The sequence below is a fragment of the Leopardus geoffroyi genome, chromosome C2 (genome assembly GCF_018350155.1).
Source record: "Leopardus geoffroyi isolate Oge1 chromosome C2, O.geoffroyi_Oge1_pat1.0, whole genome shotgun sequence".
NCBI classification, from domain to species: domain Eukaryota; kingdom Metazoa; phylum Chordata; class Mammalia; order Carnivora; family Felidae; genus Leopardus; species Leopardus geoffroyi.
In genome coordinates this window covers 70,666,057-70,683,098 of record NC_059333.1, presented here as the reverse complement: position 1 = coordinate 70,683,098, position 17,042 = coordinate 70,666,057, and the positions used below count along the sequence as shown (strand labels likewise).

Below are 17,042 nucleotides of genomic sequence, written 5' to 3'. Positions count from 1 at the left end.
TTATACCGCCACCAGGAAGGACGGGGGATCCTAGTTTCTCGGCTTCTTCACCTCCTGTTGTTCATCTTTTTTTTGATTCTAGTCATCCTGGGGGGTGTGAAGTGGTGTCACGAGTGGTTCTGATTTGCATTTTCTGGCTGACTAATGACGTTGTGTATCTTTTCACTTTTGGGAAAGTCTTTTCTGATCTTTTGACCATTTTAAAAGTAGTTAGGGTTCGGGGCGCCTGGGTGGCTCAGTCGGTTGGGCGTCCGACTTCGGCTCAGGTCACGATCTCGCGGTCCGTGAGTTCGAGCCCCGCGTCGGGCTCTGTGCTGACGGCTCAGAGCCTGGAGCCTGCTTCGGATTCTGTGTCTCCCTCTCTCTCTCTGCCCTTTCCCTACTTGCACCCTGTCTCTCTCTCTTTCAAAAATAAATAAACGTTAAAAAAAATTTAAAAAAAAAAAAAAAAAGTAGTTAGGAATTCTTTCTGTAGTCTGGACACTGTTCCTTTATCAGATATACCATTTGCAGACATTTCCCCCCATTCTGTGCGTTTTCTTTTCACTTTCTTGACAATATCATTTGCAGCACAAAGGTTTTTAATTTTGATGAAGTCCAGTTTATCAATTTGAGAAAACTTTTTCTTGGATGGTCCTTTTTAATAACATTTTTGGGCAATTTCATAAACCATTCTCAGCAACCTTGTCAATGCAAAGCATGTACTGACTAAAGCAAAAATGCAATAATTGATCATTTAAGGTTATAACAGGTTTAAATTCTTACCTTTCCACCACTGCTAATAATAGCAGCTCCCTTTCCCCCATATGAGCATCCTAATTGGTGAGGAAAACTCGCGTTTATTACTACTGATGTGACGTGGAAAAGCATATGCTTGTCATGAAAGAATACCACATGCATGGGTGGAGAATATTTATGTTCTTTCGTGTGTGTCCATGGAAAATGCATTATCTGTCTCCTAAACAAAAGGAGTCATTTGCCACCCTCACAATGTGGGGCTCAACGTTTCTCCTCCTCAGACCAGGAGCTCAGGTGCCTTTCCCGCGTGCATCTCTTCAGTACTAGGACCCTTTGCTCCGTAATGCGTGCTCCCTTGGTTTGTATGGAAATTGTGATGTCAGTGTGAGCAGGTCTCAGCGTTCAGTTATAAAGAGCTACATAAGGAATAGCCTCCTTTCTGAAACCAACTCGCTGTCAGTTAGCCATATGCCTTATCTCATTTGCTCTGAATCACTCAGAGTGAACTGATTCTGCCATCCAGCCCCTCAGAGTTCGTGGTCTGTTCCTTTTTCTGGGTTTGGATGCAGCCCCTCCATCTCAGGTCATGATTCTCCACTTTCTAAACCCTGGAAGCCTGACGTGGTGGTTCGCCTAAATTCCATTTAAGAGTCTTACAATCCTCCCCAGGCCTTGTTCTCTCTGCCTGGGGAACTTGTGCTCAGATACACACAGCCCTCAAGCCTCTCCTGGTGTACTTCCCATGAGTTTCTTAGGCCCTTCAGCCTGGTCAAGTCACATCTCACCTGCCTCCTGGCTGTCTCCGTGCTGCTCCAGCTCACTGTGTATCCCTGTCCGCACACTCATTCCTGTCTGTCAGTTCATGCAAACGTATCATGAGGTGAACTTACCTAACATGCAGCTCTACCTCTGTTTTCCATTGGGGTGTGTCCATCAAGAGCTAGTCTGGGGGCACCTGACTGGCACAGAGGAGTGTGCGACTCTTAATCTCGAGGTCGTGAGTTCGAGCCCCACATTGCGTGTAGAGATTACTTAAATAAATAAATAAACTTGAGATAAAAAAAAAAGAGCTAGTCTGGTATGAGAATAGGAATAAGAACCAGGGAAATAACTTGTTTTCTTATAGATCCAGATTAGGAAGTATTTAGGCCAAGAAGAGTTAGACCTCCTTTCCATAATTTCTGAGAAGAAGAGTTTATTTGATAATCTAATATTAGATTCTTTGAGCTTATAGTATAAAACATACACTCAAGAAAGGAGGAAAAGGATGTTTTCATGTGCCACCTGCCCCTATTCCATCCCCACCAAGAAAATAAACAAATGCATTAAAAAAAAAATAACACAAAACAGAAAATAAGCCCATCTTTACCTCCAACCACCATGCATTAAGGGGAAAAACCAAAACTCTAAAAGAATGGCAAACCCCATTCAGTTCAGGTATCACTGGTCCTACCAGAAAGTAAAAAGCCTTCGGAGTCCTGGGGATCTCCCTCCTGTGACTTGTCAGAAAGTATAAAGCCCCAAAGGGGTTGTTAGCCTTTTGCTGAGCATTCACCTCCCCTGCCACCACCACCAATTTCCCTGATGTAAACTCTATTTGTTATGTATCATGGAGCAGAAATACAATATTGATCCTGTTTGCTGAAGTGGGAAACCTTCCCATAAATCCAGGTCACCTGAACAGATATGCTGGTCGGCAGTGCCTCTTGAGGTTGCGGTTGTGATCCGGGGGGGGGGGGGGGGGGGGGACAACGCATCTCGTTTTCCCACGTGTGAGTTTCACATAAAGACCAGGGAAAGCACAGGGAAGCACTTTGGCTAACTTAGTGCACGAAGGGAGGCTCATTCCTGAGGCTTCTGACAGTGCTGCTGCACCCCTGTACTGACTGGCCATCCCCTTTCAATCTCCTTGTAGCCACCGAGGAGGGTCCTGAGCCTGGAGGAAGTTCTGCCGAGGCTCCCCACCCGCACACTGCAGCTACTTTCCCGGGGACTGCAGAGCGCACGTCGCGGTCTCTCACCAACACGAGCACAACTTCTGCAGAAGCGGGGCACTCTGTGGTGCCCAGAGAAACCGAGAGTGCCACCCAGCACGGGAACGTGACGGTGACTGCTGACGCCCACCTGGTCTCCGGTTCCCTGGCGGCCTCACCAGCCCTGGGAGGTGAGGAGCGGGGTCTCTTCCCACATTCCTTCAGCTCACCTGTCAGCGTACTCACAGTCCTAGAAGGATTACGTTTGCTGTCAACGCAGAAAGTACCTTACAAGCTCTGTCTGAAGAGAACTTTCTAGGTTCTCTCACCCTCCCCCCCCCCCCCCCCCCCCACCTATCCCCACACGCACTTGCCTAAGGCACTTACGGTGTTGTCCACCAGGATACTTGGAATAAAGGAGACCAACCAGTTGTGGCCAAGGCCAGTCTCCTGGGAAAGAAATATCTCATTATCATTACACAGAATGGAAAATGGGGAGGGTTTTCCTTTTTCCATTTAGACAGAACAATTGTTCTGTTGGGGTCTTAAGAGCTTTTCAGATACCAGTTTGCTTTTATCAAAAAAGGCATGTGGAAGGAATTTGGACCTATTCCCTGTTCTTCAGCCCCTGGCCCCACTTCTCTTTTATTACCATTTCCATTGCTGCCACCCATACTCCTCCCAGGAGGGTAAATATACTCTGTGCAGACCCTGCCCGTTCCTGCCTTCCCACACTGCGCATCCAGAGGGCTCGCCGTTGAAAACCACCTCTCCAAAGAAAGCGTTTAGTATGTGTTTGGGACATTTCTTGTATGTCTAGTTGACCTAACTTTGGTGTTTCCATTTACAGTCACTGGAATTAGCTACAGTCAAGTGAGTGGCACGGACTTTGAACAGAAGGCTTCCAGCAACTACGCAGACCACACCTATGTCTCCTCTACTTTTACCAAAGGAGAACAGGCATTGCTGTCCATTGTAGACAACAGTTCAACCCCGGACATAAGGGAGAGTTCGACCTCTTCTGCTAAGATCTCAAACTCTTCACATTCAGACTATTCTTCCTCTTCTCAGGCTCAGACTGAAAGAAGTAATATGTCATCCTATGAAGAGGAGTACGCCCAGCCTTCCACCGAGTCTCTGGCTCTGCGCACAGCCAACCTTCCGTCCTACACATCCACCATTAACGTGCCAAACACGTTGGTTCTTCTGGACGCTGATGCTGGATCGATTGGCAACTCTTCTTCCTCTTCTTCTCCTTCTTCTTCTTCTTCTTCTTTTTCTTCTTCTTCTTCTTCTTCTTCTTCTTCTTCTTCTTCTTCTTCTGGAACCCCTTTGCCCCTGCCCTCAGTATCCCAGTCCCACCAGTCATTCTCCTCAATCTTACCATCAACCGGGGCCTCTACTCTTCCACTGCAGTCCACTCCCCATGCACCCACACCTGTGTCTTCCTCACCAGCGTCCCTGACAGCATCTACCCCTGCCTCGCCGTCCACCTCCCAAACAACGCTGGCACCTTCACCTTCTACTCTGGTCCTGCCTGTGACTCCAGTTCAGACGGCGACAATGGCGTTGTCTGTGGCAATGCTCCCCAGCAGTCAAACGGCAAATCCTAAGAACCAGAGTAACCCATACCATGAGAAAGTCATTACAGAGTCAAAGCTACCGAGCCTGGAGTCTCTGCCCACAGAGGCCACCGAAGCTGTAACAGTGAGGTCTACCTCAGGGATCCCTATGCCCTCAGCCTTAACAGAGTCCTCCACTGAGCAAACCCTTCCAGCCGTAAGCACCAGCATAGCCCAAACGTCTCCAGCTTTGACAACCACCATTCTTGAGACCTCTCATCCCCCCAGCCCGGCGTCAACCACAGCAGCCCTGATGGCTGACCCCACAACAGTACAGACTACGGCTGGAAAGCAGCTCTTGCCAACCAGCCCTGAAATTCCATTACCACGAATCTCAACAGAAAGTGCTATCACCACAGAAAGGAGCCAAGCCCACGTAGATGCTACCACCCAGTTAGTGCCCCTGACCAGTGTACCCACGTCGGTGAAAGGACCGACCACGGGGCTCGGTGTGACGGAAGAGAACAGCCCGGCTTCACACTTCCTCGGAACATCTCCTTCTCCCCAGACCATAGGCGTTTCCACAGACGAAGTACTGACTCCTAGATCTACTACCTTCGCTGCTCGGGGCAGCACACCGTCACCGACAGCACTGTCATCGGCAGCTCCAGGTAGAAGGCGGAGCCGCACAGGCTCGGGATGCCTGTGAATGTGTGGCAGATTTGCAATAGTTCCGTGTCTGTGTTGTCCTCTTATAACACAATGTCATGGATGACCTAATTTTCTCACCTCTGGGTTACCTAACTCTCCCTAAAGGAAGAGGTGAGGATGCCATTGGCCGTGTATGGCATCAGTAGGTAGCACCGTTGTGGCTTGTAATTCCCAGAAATGCAAGAGCCTTTCAGGCATGCCTTTAAGTCTTGTGAGGCCAGAGCAGGTCAGTGCTGTGGGATGGGACGGTGGAAGAACTGCATCGAGAAGCTTTAGGTGGCCTTTCTGAGACAGGGAATGAGTAGGCTCTGTCCGCCGGTCAGAGCCCTGAGCCTCTCAGTCAGCCAGCCTCTCAGTCACCGGGAAGGCTTCTCTTGATTCAAGGGAAGCTGGGCTCCTTGGTCTTCCTAAGAACGTGTTGCCAGTAGACAAATGCGGGCAAAGGGATGATGAACTAACCTTTTCTGATAGTGACAGGGCGACCTGAGCTTCTTGACATTACTCTTGAGGTTATCTTTATATTCATGTTGAAGTGGCTGGTATGAGGGAAATAAAACCATTCACATGATTCTTCATAGTTTAAGGAAAGGCAGAAGGAATTAGAATGGTATATCTTTCGATGTCGTGTTCAAATTTGTACATTCGGCTTGTCCAGATCCAGAAAAGGAAAACTGCGAAGGGCTTACATAAGCCTGACATCTTTTTTTATTTTCGTTTTTTTAAATTAATTTTTTAAATCTTTATTTATCTTTGACAGAGAGAGCGCGCGCACACACACAAGTGGGGGAGGGGCAGAGAGAGAGGGAGACACAGAATCTGAAGTAGGCTCCAGGCTCTGAGTTGTCAGCACAGAGCCTGATGCAGGGCTCAAACTCATGAACTGTGAAATCATGACCTGAGCCGAAGTCGGATGCTTAACTGACTGAGCCACCCAGGCACCCCTGGAGCTTGATGTCTTAAGGAAGGAGGAAAGAAGAGAAGTACTTTGTAGTGACTAGAGCAAGGGAGCTCAGTTAGTGTCTAAGTTCCAGCCAATCAGCCACGGTCAGCCTGGGGGCTGACCCTGCCACCAGCCCCCCATGTCAGGGGAATCAGTGTCTCTTTTGTGCCAGTGATTTGAACACCTCTGGGAAATGAAAGGTGGATCCTTCTTCAGGGAAGCTGGGAGCCCTGCTTCAGGACTCACAGGGCTTCATTTCCAGCCAAATCTATTCCAATACCAGATGGAACCTAATTCACAAATCTCCCTTAAAGCCGATTGTAGTCATTACAATGATAACTGTAGGCGAGAATAAGTAACATCGTTACTTCCTGTTAATATATTTTTTATGACAGTATCCATGGTACGGTGTTTGGTTATGCAGGTCCTGTGCCTCTGTGGGTAGTTTTAGGTATATTTAAAGTAGGCTTGCAAAATAGGAACACCATTGTTTGGTTTAGCTCATTTGTTCTCAGGATTATTTTTTTGGCATTACAACTCTTGACTCCTGCCGTCCTTTTCTCATTCTTCCAGCAATTTTTCTGCTTGGAAATGATGCAGTTATGTTGTGGGTTTCAGCTTCTCTGAGCATGTGTCAGAAGGCTTTATTACGCAGTTATTACATAACTGGAGCATGACAATGCTAGTTATAGATACCAAAACAGAGAGTTGTGGTCTCCGCCCCGGGAGTCTAAGATGATGCTGAAGCCTGGGCACTGTGAGGGCCTCGATGAATTAGATAGGGTTCATAGTCACATTACGTAAAGAGAGGGCACTGTAGTGCACAACTTGGATTGTTTTTCCAAATGATTGCACCATATGTGGAGGCCCAGTTATATTTTAAGATTTTTTTGGAACGGGGGAATCCTGGAGCAGGGAGGATGGTTAATCAGGGACCTCTTCTCCCCCGATGTGTGTTTTAAATTGGCAGAGATTCAAGTAGAATTTTCTGAGTGTCAAAGGCGATATAATCATCAGCCTTGAACTGAGTGATCTGTAAGCAGCATTAGGATTGGAACCAATTCTTGCGTTCAAGGATCCAATTGTCTAACACACGTGCACGTACACAAACTACTGCCAGGATCTGGTCCCTCAGCGTCTCTTCTGTACCTCCCGGGAACCCGTTCTATTTTAGTAGTGCGACCTCTCAGGGCAAGTAAACAGAAATAAGCAAAAATCAAATATTAGCCAGGAGAATTAAATATTTACCTAGAGCTGCTTTTACATTTCCTATGTGATTAACTGCTTTATTCCTGGAATGTGTTTTTAGTTAACAGCTGTGCCACTAACCCTTGTCTTCATGATGGGAAATGCTCTGTGGACTCCAGCAGCCGTGGGTATCGATGCATGTGCTCACCTTCCTGGCAAGGGGATGACTGCAGTATGGGTAAGAGGAAAAGTAGTCTCCAGTGGTCTGTACTACAGTGTGCCCTTGAGATAGGCAATAATGCTGTTTTCCTTCAAAATGTAGGAAAGCAAGATTTTTCATAAAGTAAAAACCCTACTTATTTGAGAGTTGGCATACTTATGTGTTGTCTGCAGAATAACATCAGACGATAATGTTGACGCGTCTCCATGATCCGGCTCCATTTGGTGGGCTGCCTCCGCCCCTACTGCACTGGATCATCTATAGCTCCCTAAAGACCCCTATGCTTTCCTGCCTGTGGCCTTCGCTGCTGGTGCCTCAGGCTGCAACCCCGCCCCCATCTGCTTGTTAAAGTCCTTCCAGTCCCAGTTGAGATGTTATCTGAAATAGTCCTTAATCTCCCTTCCATCAGGATCTCCTACTCTCTGTACTTTCAAAGCCTGATTTGTTTCTAGTTGGTCATATACACGACTGCCTCCAACCCCTGTAGATAGACAGCCCCTTGAGGACAAGGGCAACATCCTACTCATCTCTGGGACCCCACTGCACCCAGTGCCATTTGGCCCTTCGGAAGTGCTCACTGCACTGGATAATGATTCTGCTGTCTGCCGCAGGTTCAGTGTGGCCCCGTTTTCTCTCCTCTGTAGATGTGAATGAATGCCTCTTGAACCCCTGCCCACCCCTGGCCATGTGCAACAATACTCAGGGATCCTATACCTGCAAATGCCCTGTTGGGTACCAGTTGGAAAAAGGAATATGCAATCTGGGTAAGAGAATTAATCTATCTTGGAATTTTTTTCTGTACCACAAAATATTTTTAAAAATAACATTTATTGTTTTCCTCCCTAAACAATCAGGATCTTTCCAAGGTATAAACTTAAGGAATATAGAAAGAAGTAAAGATGCTACTATTTTTCAACCACTCAGAGATACAGCACCTTATTTGCAATCTTTTTTTACTCTGCATTATATTTTTATACAATTGCAACCATGTAGTATTTGTACAAACTTTATATCTTAAACATTTTTCCATGTTATTAAAAATATTTTACAAACTTCCTAATGAGTACATGGATAGGCCATTATTTGTGCATAACACTATTTGCTTAACCGTGCACCCTACAGTTAGGAAAAATATATATATCAAAAGGATATTCTAACTACATAATAAAAAATATATTTTTAAGGAGAAAAAAGAGAGAATAAAACCCTGATTATCCTACCACATTCACACATCCTTTTCATTTTTAAAAAATGATCTTCATGGTCCTGTTCATAGGCAGATACATTTTTCCAAAGCTGCCATAATTGTACCATACAGATTGTCCTACTTCATTCCCTAATTTGATAGTTCTGAAGCTGGTTGATTTTAAATATAATCTGCAGCTTACATGTTAAAAAGCAAACAACCCATGTGAAAACTAAGGTCCTGACCAGGTGCTAAGTGGCCAAGTATCTACGCTTGTTTGATGAGAGGCCACATTTCAGCCCACAGCTCCCATCACATAATAATGTGTTCATCATAAAAGCTTTCTTCCACACAGGGTATAACCTTGCGTTAGAGTGTTCAGTTCAACATGGAACTTGTTGAAGAAATTAGAAGTGAAGGGCATAGAGTTATCTAGTCTGGATAAGGAAACTGGTAGGTAAAGTGACTCACCTTTGATTGACCGGTGTGATACTTAACACACAAAAAGTGCTCAGTAAATATTTTTTTGAGAGAATGAATGTCTGTGACCTCTGAAAAGTGATATTTGCGTGAATTAACAGGCTGAGGGGAATCATCAGATTTTTAAAAAAGATTGTGTCAAATGACAAAACTAGAAGGGCTAGGTAATGAGTTTGATGTCCTTTCTTTAAAGGGGAACAGTCGTGGACTGGGGGAGTACAGAGCCTCACAAACAGTGGAGCTCTCTCCCTGAGGGGTTTTGGGCAAGCAGGAGTTTTATAGAGTGTTAGAAGCGGCATCACTTCTGAAACAGGGCATGATGGGCTAGGCTTGCATATCTGCCCTTATTTAGAAAGGTCAAGGACAAGGGAGTAAGTATAGAGCCAATAGTTGACTTGGCGTTGGGGAATTGACCGACTGAATATGCTGCAATTTTAGGCACGGGGGGTGGGGGGGGGCATTTACAGAACTCGAAAGTTCGGTTGGCTGACGTGGCACCTTGGGCAGGAGGAGCTCCATCTTGGGCCTAGAAATGTATTTCAAACAGTTGATACCCTACTAAAATAATGGTAGGATTTTGGAAATTGTTTAAAATACAAGGATCAAGTCAAAGCATTATTTAAAGGAAAAAAAAAATCTAGGCATATAGACATCACTCGAAATCAAGAGTTCCTCTTACTCTAATAGTTTATTTGTTTTGGGGGTAACCGATTCCATTTAGCTACCCCCTGGAAGAAATAGGCCAGGAGTCTTTGGTTTAAGGATGCAGAAGATGGAATGATTTTGTTTTGAAGCAGTGTGGAAAATGCTCTTGCCAGGAGCTCAGCTGCCTGGCTTCCAGCTCTGGAGCTACCACCTACGGCCCATGACCCCTGAGCCTCCATTTTCTCATCTGTAAAATCAGATTACCACCTGCTCTGCTTCCCACTCAAGGTTATTGTGAAGAGCAAATAAAATGAAGTATCTGAGCAAGCTTTGAAAATGGGGGCGTTCTCCAGATGGGAGGTATCATTTAACACTAGCCCCCAACCTCTTGGACCAGAATTGACAGCAATGAAAACACTAAGTCCTCTGAATACAAAGTAATACTTATGGATCTTTTAAAAATTCATTTCTATAAAAAGAGAGAGGAAAACCAAAACACAGACCCTTAACTATAGAGAACAAACTGATGGTTACCAGAGGGAGGCGGGCAGGGGATGAGGGTTAAGGAGGGCGCTTGTCAGGATGAGCACATGGTGATGCATGGAAGTGTATAGTGGACATCTGGAATGAATATATCACTATGTTAACTATGCTGGAATTGAAATGAAAAACTTAGTAAATAAAAATAAATAAATAATGAAAAAAATCATTTATATAACCCATATAAGTCAGCAGTTAGTTGCATGTGAAGTAAAAAATTGCCTTAAAGCCAGATGTCGAAAGGCAGGCATGAAGACGTCAGTGTGCTGGGCAGAGTGCAGGGGCCGCAGGACGCTGCGTGATGCTGTCTTCAGAGCTGCTCTTAAAGCAGAGGCCACATTTACTGTCATGATTCGGAAGAGATCTGTGTACGTAACAGTTACAATATGTATATTTCCGTCCAGAGAGTCTGGGTATCAGCCTGGATGGGTGAGAAAGGAAGATGAAGGAGTGGGGTGGGAGTTGTGGAAGCCTGTGTGCAGTGTCCCACAGGCACCTCAGATCAGGAGGAGAGCCGTTCTTTTGTGTTAACAATCATCTTTCCCTTTTCAAGTCATTTAGCTTCATTGTTCATAAACATCAGAGGAACATGCAAATTAGAGCATGCTGAAATGCTTTCATTTGGCCAAGAATGTTTTCAAAGAGCTCCCTGCTGCTCAGAAAGAGTCCTAAGCAGCTGGCTTCAGTGAACTGTAGAACAAGCAAAAAGATGTTAAATAAGGATTAAGGGCTTTAGACAGTAAGTATAAGATGTTAAATGTGTTCCCTGGCTCATTTGTGGGCCTTTTTCTTAATTCAGCAGGCAAGCTTTCTGTGAAAGAGCAGCTTCGTGGGTTCCTGGGTTTTGAGTCTTTTTTTTCCCTCCCTGTCCAGAGGGAAAGATAAGAATTTAATATAAAGGAAGATAAGAGGCAGATAGAAAGCATGCTATGCTAATTTTTGGTCGCCTGCCCATTTGTAAGTCCCATTCTCCTCAGGCCCAGTCAGCACAAAGTGATGAGTACGATTTTATTTTATGAGTGAAATGGGCCTTGAAAACAGGGCTGCTTTCTTTCAGGTCTGAACTCAAACAATATCTTGAATATGGGTCGTTTGCATTGCCTGGCTTGTGACCATGGGGCCTGGCAGTCCCCGCAGCTTGGGCCCACTACAGATGTTTGGCACCTTCCTCCACAGCCTCTCTGTCGTCCTGAATCCGTTGTCCGATTTCTGGAAGTCTCTTTCATCAGCGACAAAATGGGCATTTCCTCTATGCGAGAGGGATGGCGGCTGGTGGGGTAACTCTGATGAGAAGAGGAAACCAAAGCCTGCCCTTGAAGCTGAGGGCTTTGCAGTGTAGGCTAGAGAACAACAGCATTCCTCTATCGAAAGCTTTCTCAGGCCTGACGAGCATGTTTTGTGCTTGACCCCACATCCCCTCCCCCTCCTCCTGGGATTATGTCATTTAGGCCAGCTGGTCTTTCCTCCTTGTCCCAGCTTCACTGAGCATCTACTGTGTAGGAGGCGACTGGCAAGGTGGCAGGATGGCTCCTCACAGCAGCCCACACACACGTGCAAAAGGAGTTTTTGACCCAAAGGTTTACTGAGTCTGAGCCTTGTGCTCAGTGGAAGCCCACCTTCCTAGAGGGGAGCTAGAAGAGGGAGAGGTGTTCTCTATCCTCAAGGAGAAGGACAGGCACCACGGTTGTCCTGCGAGGTGGAGTTAAGAGTGATATGCTAGAGATTTATAAACACACAGCTATGTATCGGTCGGCCAGTTGCGTGGTCTCACGGGTTATGTTCTCATTTTCAGTTAGGACCTTCGTGACAGAGTTTAAATTAAAGAAAACGTTTCTCAATACCACCATGGAGAAACACTCAGACCTACGTGAAGTTGAAAATGAGATCACCAGAACAGTAAGTTTCCTGAAAAGCATCTTTCGTTGAGTCCTTTGTTTTCTAGAACAAATTTCATTCAGAACTGGGAACCTCGTGAGGACCAGCTATATTTCCTGGGCTATTGTTCATTTCCATTACATTTGGGAGGTAAACTTCATGGTAAAATTAAAAGCCTCTTGGAAGTTGAAAGGAGGTGCTGAGATCCGGTGACACCCAGGAGAAGCTCTTCTTCGGTGTGCTCTCACATGCAGCCTTTATCAGTGCCTTGGCGTTTCTTTTCCCTGTGCAGATTCATAGTCACGGACGGTTAGATGGTATGCACCAATAAGAACTATTGGCAAAGAGGAAAGATCCAGAAAATCCTACTCTCCCATCTGCAGCTGACATGCTGTGTGACTTTCGCTCTGTGTTTCCAAACTTGGGGAGAATGATGCTCTTTTTCCTCAGGAGAATGCCAAAGACATAACAGTTAATCCTGATTTTCCAGGGTTGAGAACTCACTGCACAGATTATCTAGGGGCCTTTGGGGGGCCTCAGTGTTCAGTTGGTTAAGCATCAGACTTGCGACTCAGGTCACGATCTCATGGTTCATGACTTCGAGCCCTGCGTTGGGCTCTGTGCTGATAGCTTGGAACCTGGAGTCTGCTTTGAATTCTGTGTCTCCCTCTCTCTCTGACCCTCCCCTGCTCACACTCTGTCTCTCTCTCAAAAATAAATAAACATTAAAAAAATTTTTTAAAGATTATCGAGAGGCCTTTGATTCCTCTTCTTTCCCTCTTTGCCTACTTTTTGTCAGGTGGAAAAAGTAAGGAAAAATTAAAAAGAAGGAAAACGAGATAAAAATGAAGCTCAGGGGCACCTGGGTGGCTCAGACAGTTAAGCATCCAACTTTGGCCCAGGGCATGATTTCACGGTTCATGAGTTCAAGCCCCACATCAGGCTCTGTGCTGTCAGCATAGAGCCCGCCTCGGATCCTCTATCCTCCATTCTCTGTGCCCTTTCCCCGCTTGCACTCTTGGTCTTTCTTTAAAAAAAAAGAAGCCTAAATAGTAAATTTTACCTCTCAACTGCTACCTGAGTCTAAGATTCGGTGTTCAGAACATTGAAAATTGCCATTAATATAAGTTTTAGAGATTAATTGATTTCTGATTTCAGTTTTACTTGTTTTTTATAGGTAAGAGTATATTAGCCAAAACCTATAGGATTTTATAGGACTGTAGATTTTATTTGCATACCATTTAGATTCCAATTCTGTCTCTGTACCTATTGAGCATCTAGTCTATGACAGGCACTTTGCCAGATGCCTCACTCCTGTAAGAGGTATTGCCAACACAGTTACAGCTAGAATTTGGGGAGGCCCTGAAGGTTAATGACATTGCCTGAGTTCACACAGAGCAGATGCAAAGTTAAGGAACAGCCCACTAGACCATCCTCACTTCTGACACCATTTGCAAGCTTGGGGATCCCCAAGACCACCCTCAGATTTGATAGTCACTGTAAGGACTTCAGATCTCAGTGAAAGCTCTTAAACTCATGGTTATGGTTTATTACGGTGAAAAGGTCCCTGTTACAATCAGCTATGGGAGAGACACATAGGGCAGAGTCAAGGAGGATTCCAGATTTGATGCATCCAGTTGTCCTATCCCCATGGAGCCATGCACTGTGTTAACTCCTCTTGGCAATGATGTATACAGTATTCATGGAGTATTGCTAAGCTCACTTGAACCTTGGTGTCTAGAGCAAATATATGGACGTATTCAACCGCTCACTTGGCTGACCTCAGTCTCTAGCCCCTCTCGAGGTTAGGCTGATACCATATAACCCCAAGCCCCTGCATAAATCACGTTGTTAGATATTTGGAGTGACCCAGGGCCTCCAGGTAGACAAAGGATATTCTAAAAGCTTATTGATTAGCTTCTGGGAGCCAAGGGCCAGACCTCTGTTTGAGCAAGATTAAATTCTTTACTATACAGCAGGATTTTATGTCTACCAGCCCTATACCTGGTGTTCTTGTCACTTCACCACAGCTGCCTCTTGGGTGTGCTATAGGTCAATATTTCCTTTGAAGGGAGTACAGGGGCTTAGAATCCTGTGCAGAGGTGCTGTCCCTCCCAGTATACGGTGCTCAGTGACTTACTTAACTTGTTCATTTTCACCAGGTATGAGTGTATAATTTACTAGTGATGTGACATCCCCACTCCCATAGACTAGACTAGACTAGAGAAGCCACTTCAAGTGGACTTTCCCAAGATACCATTCTGTTCTGAAATGTGCCTTTTCTGTTTTTACCTGGGGAAAAACGTTTAAGTAATTATACTACTAATAAATCATTGCCTATTAGGATAGAAAGCAATGTCATACAAAGCCAAATGTTTGATAACATCCTATGTTTCATTCCATCTCATGAACAGTAAATGTGTCTGACACACAGGCTTTGAAGACAGGCGTGTCTGCATAGGTCAAGGTGTTACAACCTTCCGCTGCATAGAAGGAATCTCCAGCCTCCACTGTTGGGGGAGCAGAAAAACAGGCATGGAACTTGATGCCCTAGAGGGATTTTCTGCTCTCTCTGAGGGCACAAGGCAAACACAGGGAGAGTCACTCTTAATTTGCTCTCGACAAAGGGGCTCTTGACCCATGTAATGTAATTTCCCATGGAGAGCCTTTTTGAAGAGGACCTATCTTTGAGTTAGGTCAACTCACTGCAGATTATGAGGGGTTTGTGTCGGGCCTGCCAGACCGGGGGTAGCTGAAGTCTTTTCAGTGAGCCTCGTTCACTCTGCAAAGTCCAAATAAACAGTTGCCTCTGAGTTTTTTGAAACCCTGGGTCTTAGAAGAGATCTGTTCCTTTGAAGATGTTTTGCATCCAAGGGTGCTGTTCTGAACATCATTTCCTGCCAAGATTTCCCCACTGATTTACTATCTGCCTCTTTCCCTTTGTACTCAGGGAACAACAGAACAAGAGCAGAGAGGCATTTAAGAAGGGAATAAAAAAAGGACACCACTCCTCTGTAAAGCTGCCTGCTGATAACTTGATAGCTAGAAAATGCCTATTTTATCCCGAAAATAGGAAATTGGTTCTAGGTCTAGGGCTTTTATCTATCTCACAGTTAACGACCAACCTGTTCTTCCTTTCAGTTAAATGTGTGTTTTTCAATGTTTCCTGGTTATACCCGATCCACAGTTCATGCTTCTAGGTAAGTAACAGAATTACTCTCACTTGTGAACCAGTTTTCATAAAGGGGAGGCTATTCTAACATAGGTGACCGCAACTAAACTGGGCTCTGTTTTGACCAAGCCACAGAGTGACCAGGGGGGCCAAAGCCACTGGGCCTCCATGCTCTCCCATTCCCTTCCTGGAGAATGGAGATGGATTCATTTTCCAAAAGCCCTGGGCCCACATGTCATTTTAGGACAGTTAAAACCCTACACATTTTGTCTACAGGGAGTCCAGTGCAGTGGTCATGTCCCTGCAAACCACGTTCTCCTTGGCCTCCAATGTGACACTGTTTGACTTGGCTGACGGGATGCAGAAATGTGTCAACTCCTGTAGGTCCTCTGCTGAGGTCTGCCAGCTCTTGGGATCTCAGAGGCGGATCTTCAGAGGTAAGAGAATGGCCCTCTGGGAGAACCCCGCCTATACAGTTAGGCACAGACCTAGGATAGATATGTAAGGCACTCGGGGCTCAGATTCAAGAAGTTCATCACAGAGCCAGTCTATCTTTGAAATGGGTGCTGGGGCTCCTGGGTGGCTCAGTTTGCTAAGGGTCTGACTTTGGTGCAGGTCATGATCTCACAGTTCATGGGTTTGAGCCCCGCATCAGGCTCCCCGCTGACAGTGTGGAGCCTGCTTGGGGTTCTCACTCTGTCTTCCTCTGCCCCTTCCCTGCTCGCACTTTCTCTCTCTCTCTCTCAAAAATAAATAAAAACTTAAAAAAAGAAATGGGTGTTAAGCGAAAGGCCTTTGTGTGTCTGTATCTTTGTACATGTGTGTGTGCACACACACATAGCCTTGAAGTCCTGGGGTTCTTGGCATGTTGCCTCTTTTTTGTCTCCTCTTCTTCACTGGTGTATAAGAGATGATGGGATACAGGAGCTGATGCGATGAAATCATTCCTCTTTACCTTAAAAAGTTCCAGCTCTCTCTGAGAGAAACAGAAATTCCTGCACAGAATATACATGCTTATCAATACCCCAAACCTTCATCGTGATAGTCCACTAAGTAAAAAAAAAAAAAGCATGGGCAGTATTACCCATCTTGTTCGTGTGTTTGCAAATCACCAATGCACAGAAACAAGACTGGAACGATGTAGGCCAGACTACTCGCTGGTTTGCCTTTTCTTGTTCTCGCTTTATCTGCTTTGTCAAAACTTCTGCAGTACATCTACTGTGAAGTAGATACAGAGAGGGATTATAGACAACGAGTTCAGAAGGCAGACTTGGATCTTGGAGAGGAAGTTTTGCCTCTGGGTTGGGAAAACTTTGCTAGAATTAAAATTGCTTCTTCACAAAGGAGGCTTATTCCTGCTGCTGTCTCATAAGTGATCAGAGTGAGCTCTGGTTAGCTCCCTGTGCTAGACAGTTAGGACTAGCAAAGGATGCAGACTCTTTGAGCCTCTCCATCTGGTGTCCAGACGCTGGATGTAAGTTGTAGGGAGCAGGTTTGGGGCTGTATCTGCTGGAAGATCCAGGGCATTCCCAGGGGCTCAGGGCTTTCTGAGCACTGATCCACAGGGCTCTTCTCACAGGCCTGTGCATGGCAGAGCTGGGGAGCTGGGAGCATAACCTTGTGAATGCTGTAGCTTTAGCTCCTTTCAAGGCTAGTTATTCATATGGGGGAAGAAAGGAGCTGAACTTTCTGGAATTGAAGTTGCTGTCATTTAACATCATTGGGGAATTAACTAAAAAGTTTACGCCCCATTATACTGTGTCTAAACTTTGAGGCAAGAGCTCTTCTTTGTTTCTCTTGCCAGTGATTCAA

General features: G+C 45.5%; 1 protein-coding gene across 2 annotated transcripts in view; it reads left to right on the top strand.

The window, feature by feature from the left end:
• HEG1 (heart development protein with EGF like domains 1) overlaps positions 1-17,042 on the top strand; it is a 90,133-nt gene that overhangs the window by 40,253 nt on the left and 32,838 nt on the right. For both annotated transcript variants that reach the window (XM_045502352.1, XM_045502353.1), the window contains exons 6-12: positions 2,654-2,902; positions 3,562-4,944; positions 7,234-7,350; positions 7,977-8,096; positions 11,976-12,079; positions 15,200-15,258; positions 15,507-15,667. In XM_045502352.1, the coding sequence (XP_045358308.1) occupies positions 2,654-2,902; positions 3,562-4,944; positions 7,234-7,350; positions 7,977-8,096; positions 11,976-12,079; positions 15,200-15,258; positions 15,507-15,667 (2,193 nt within the window). The remainder of the gene's footprint in view (positions 1-2,653; positions 2,903-3,561; positions 4,945-7,233; positions 7,351-7,976; positions 8,097-11,975; positions 12,080-15,199; positions 15,259-15,506; positions 15,668-17,042) is intronic.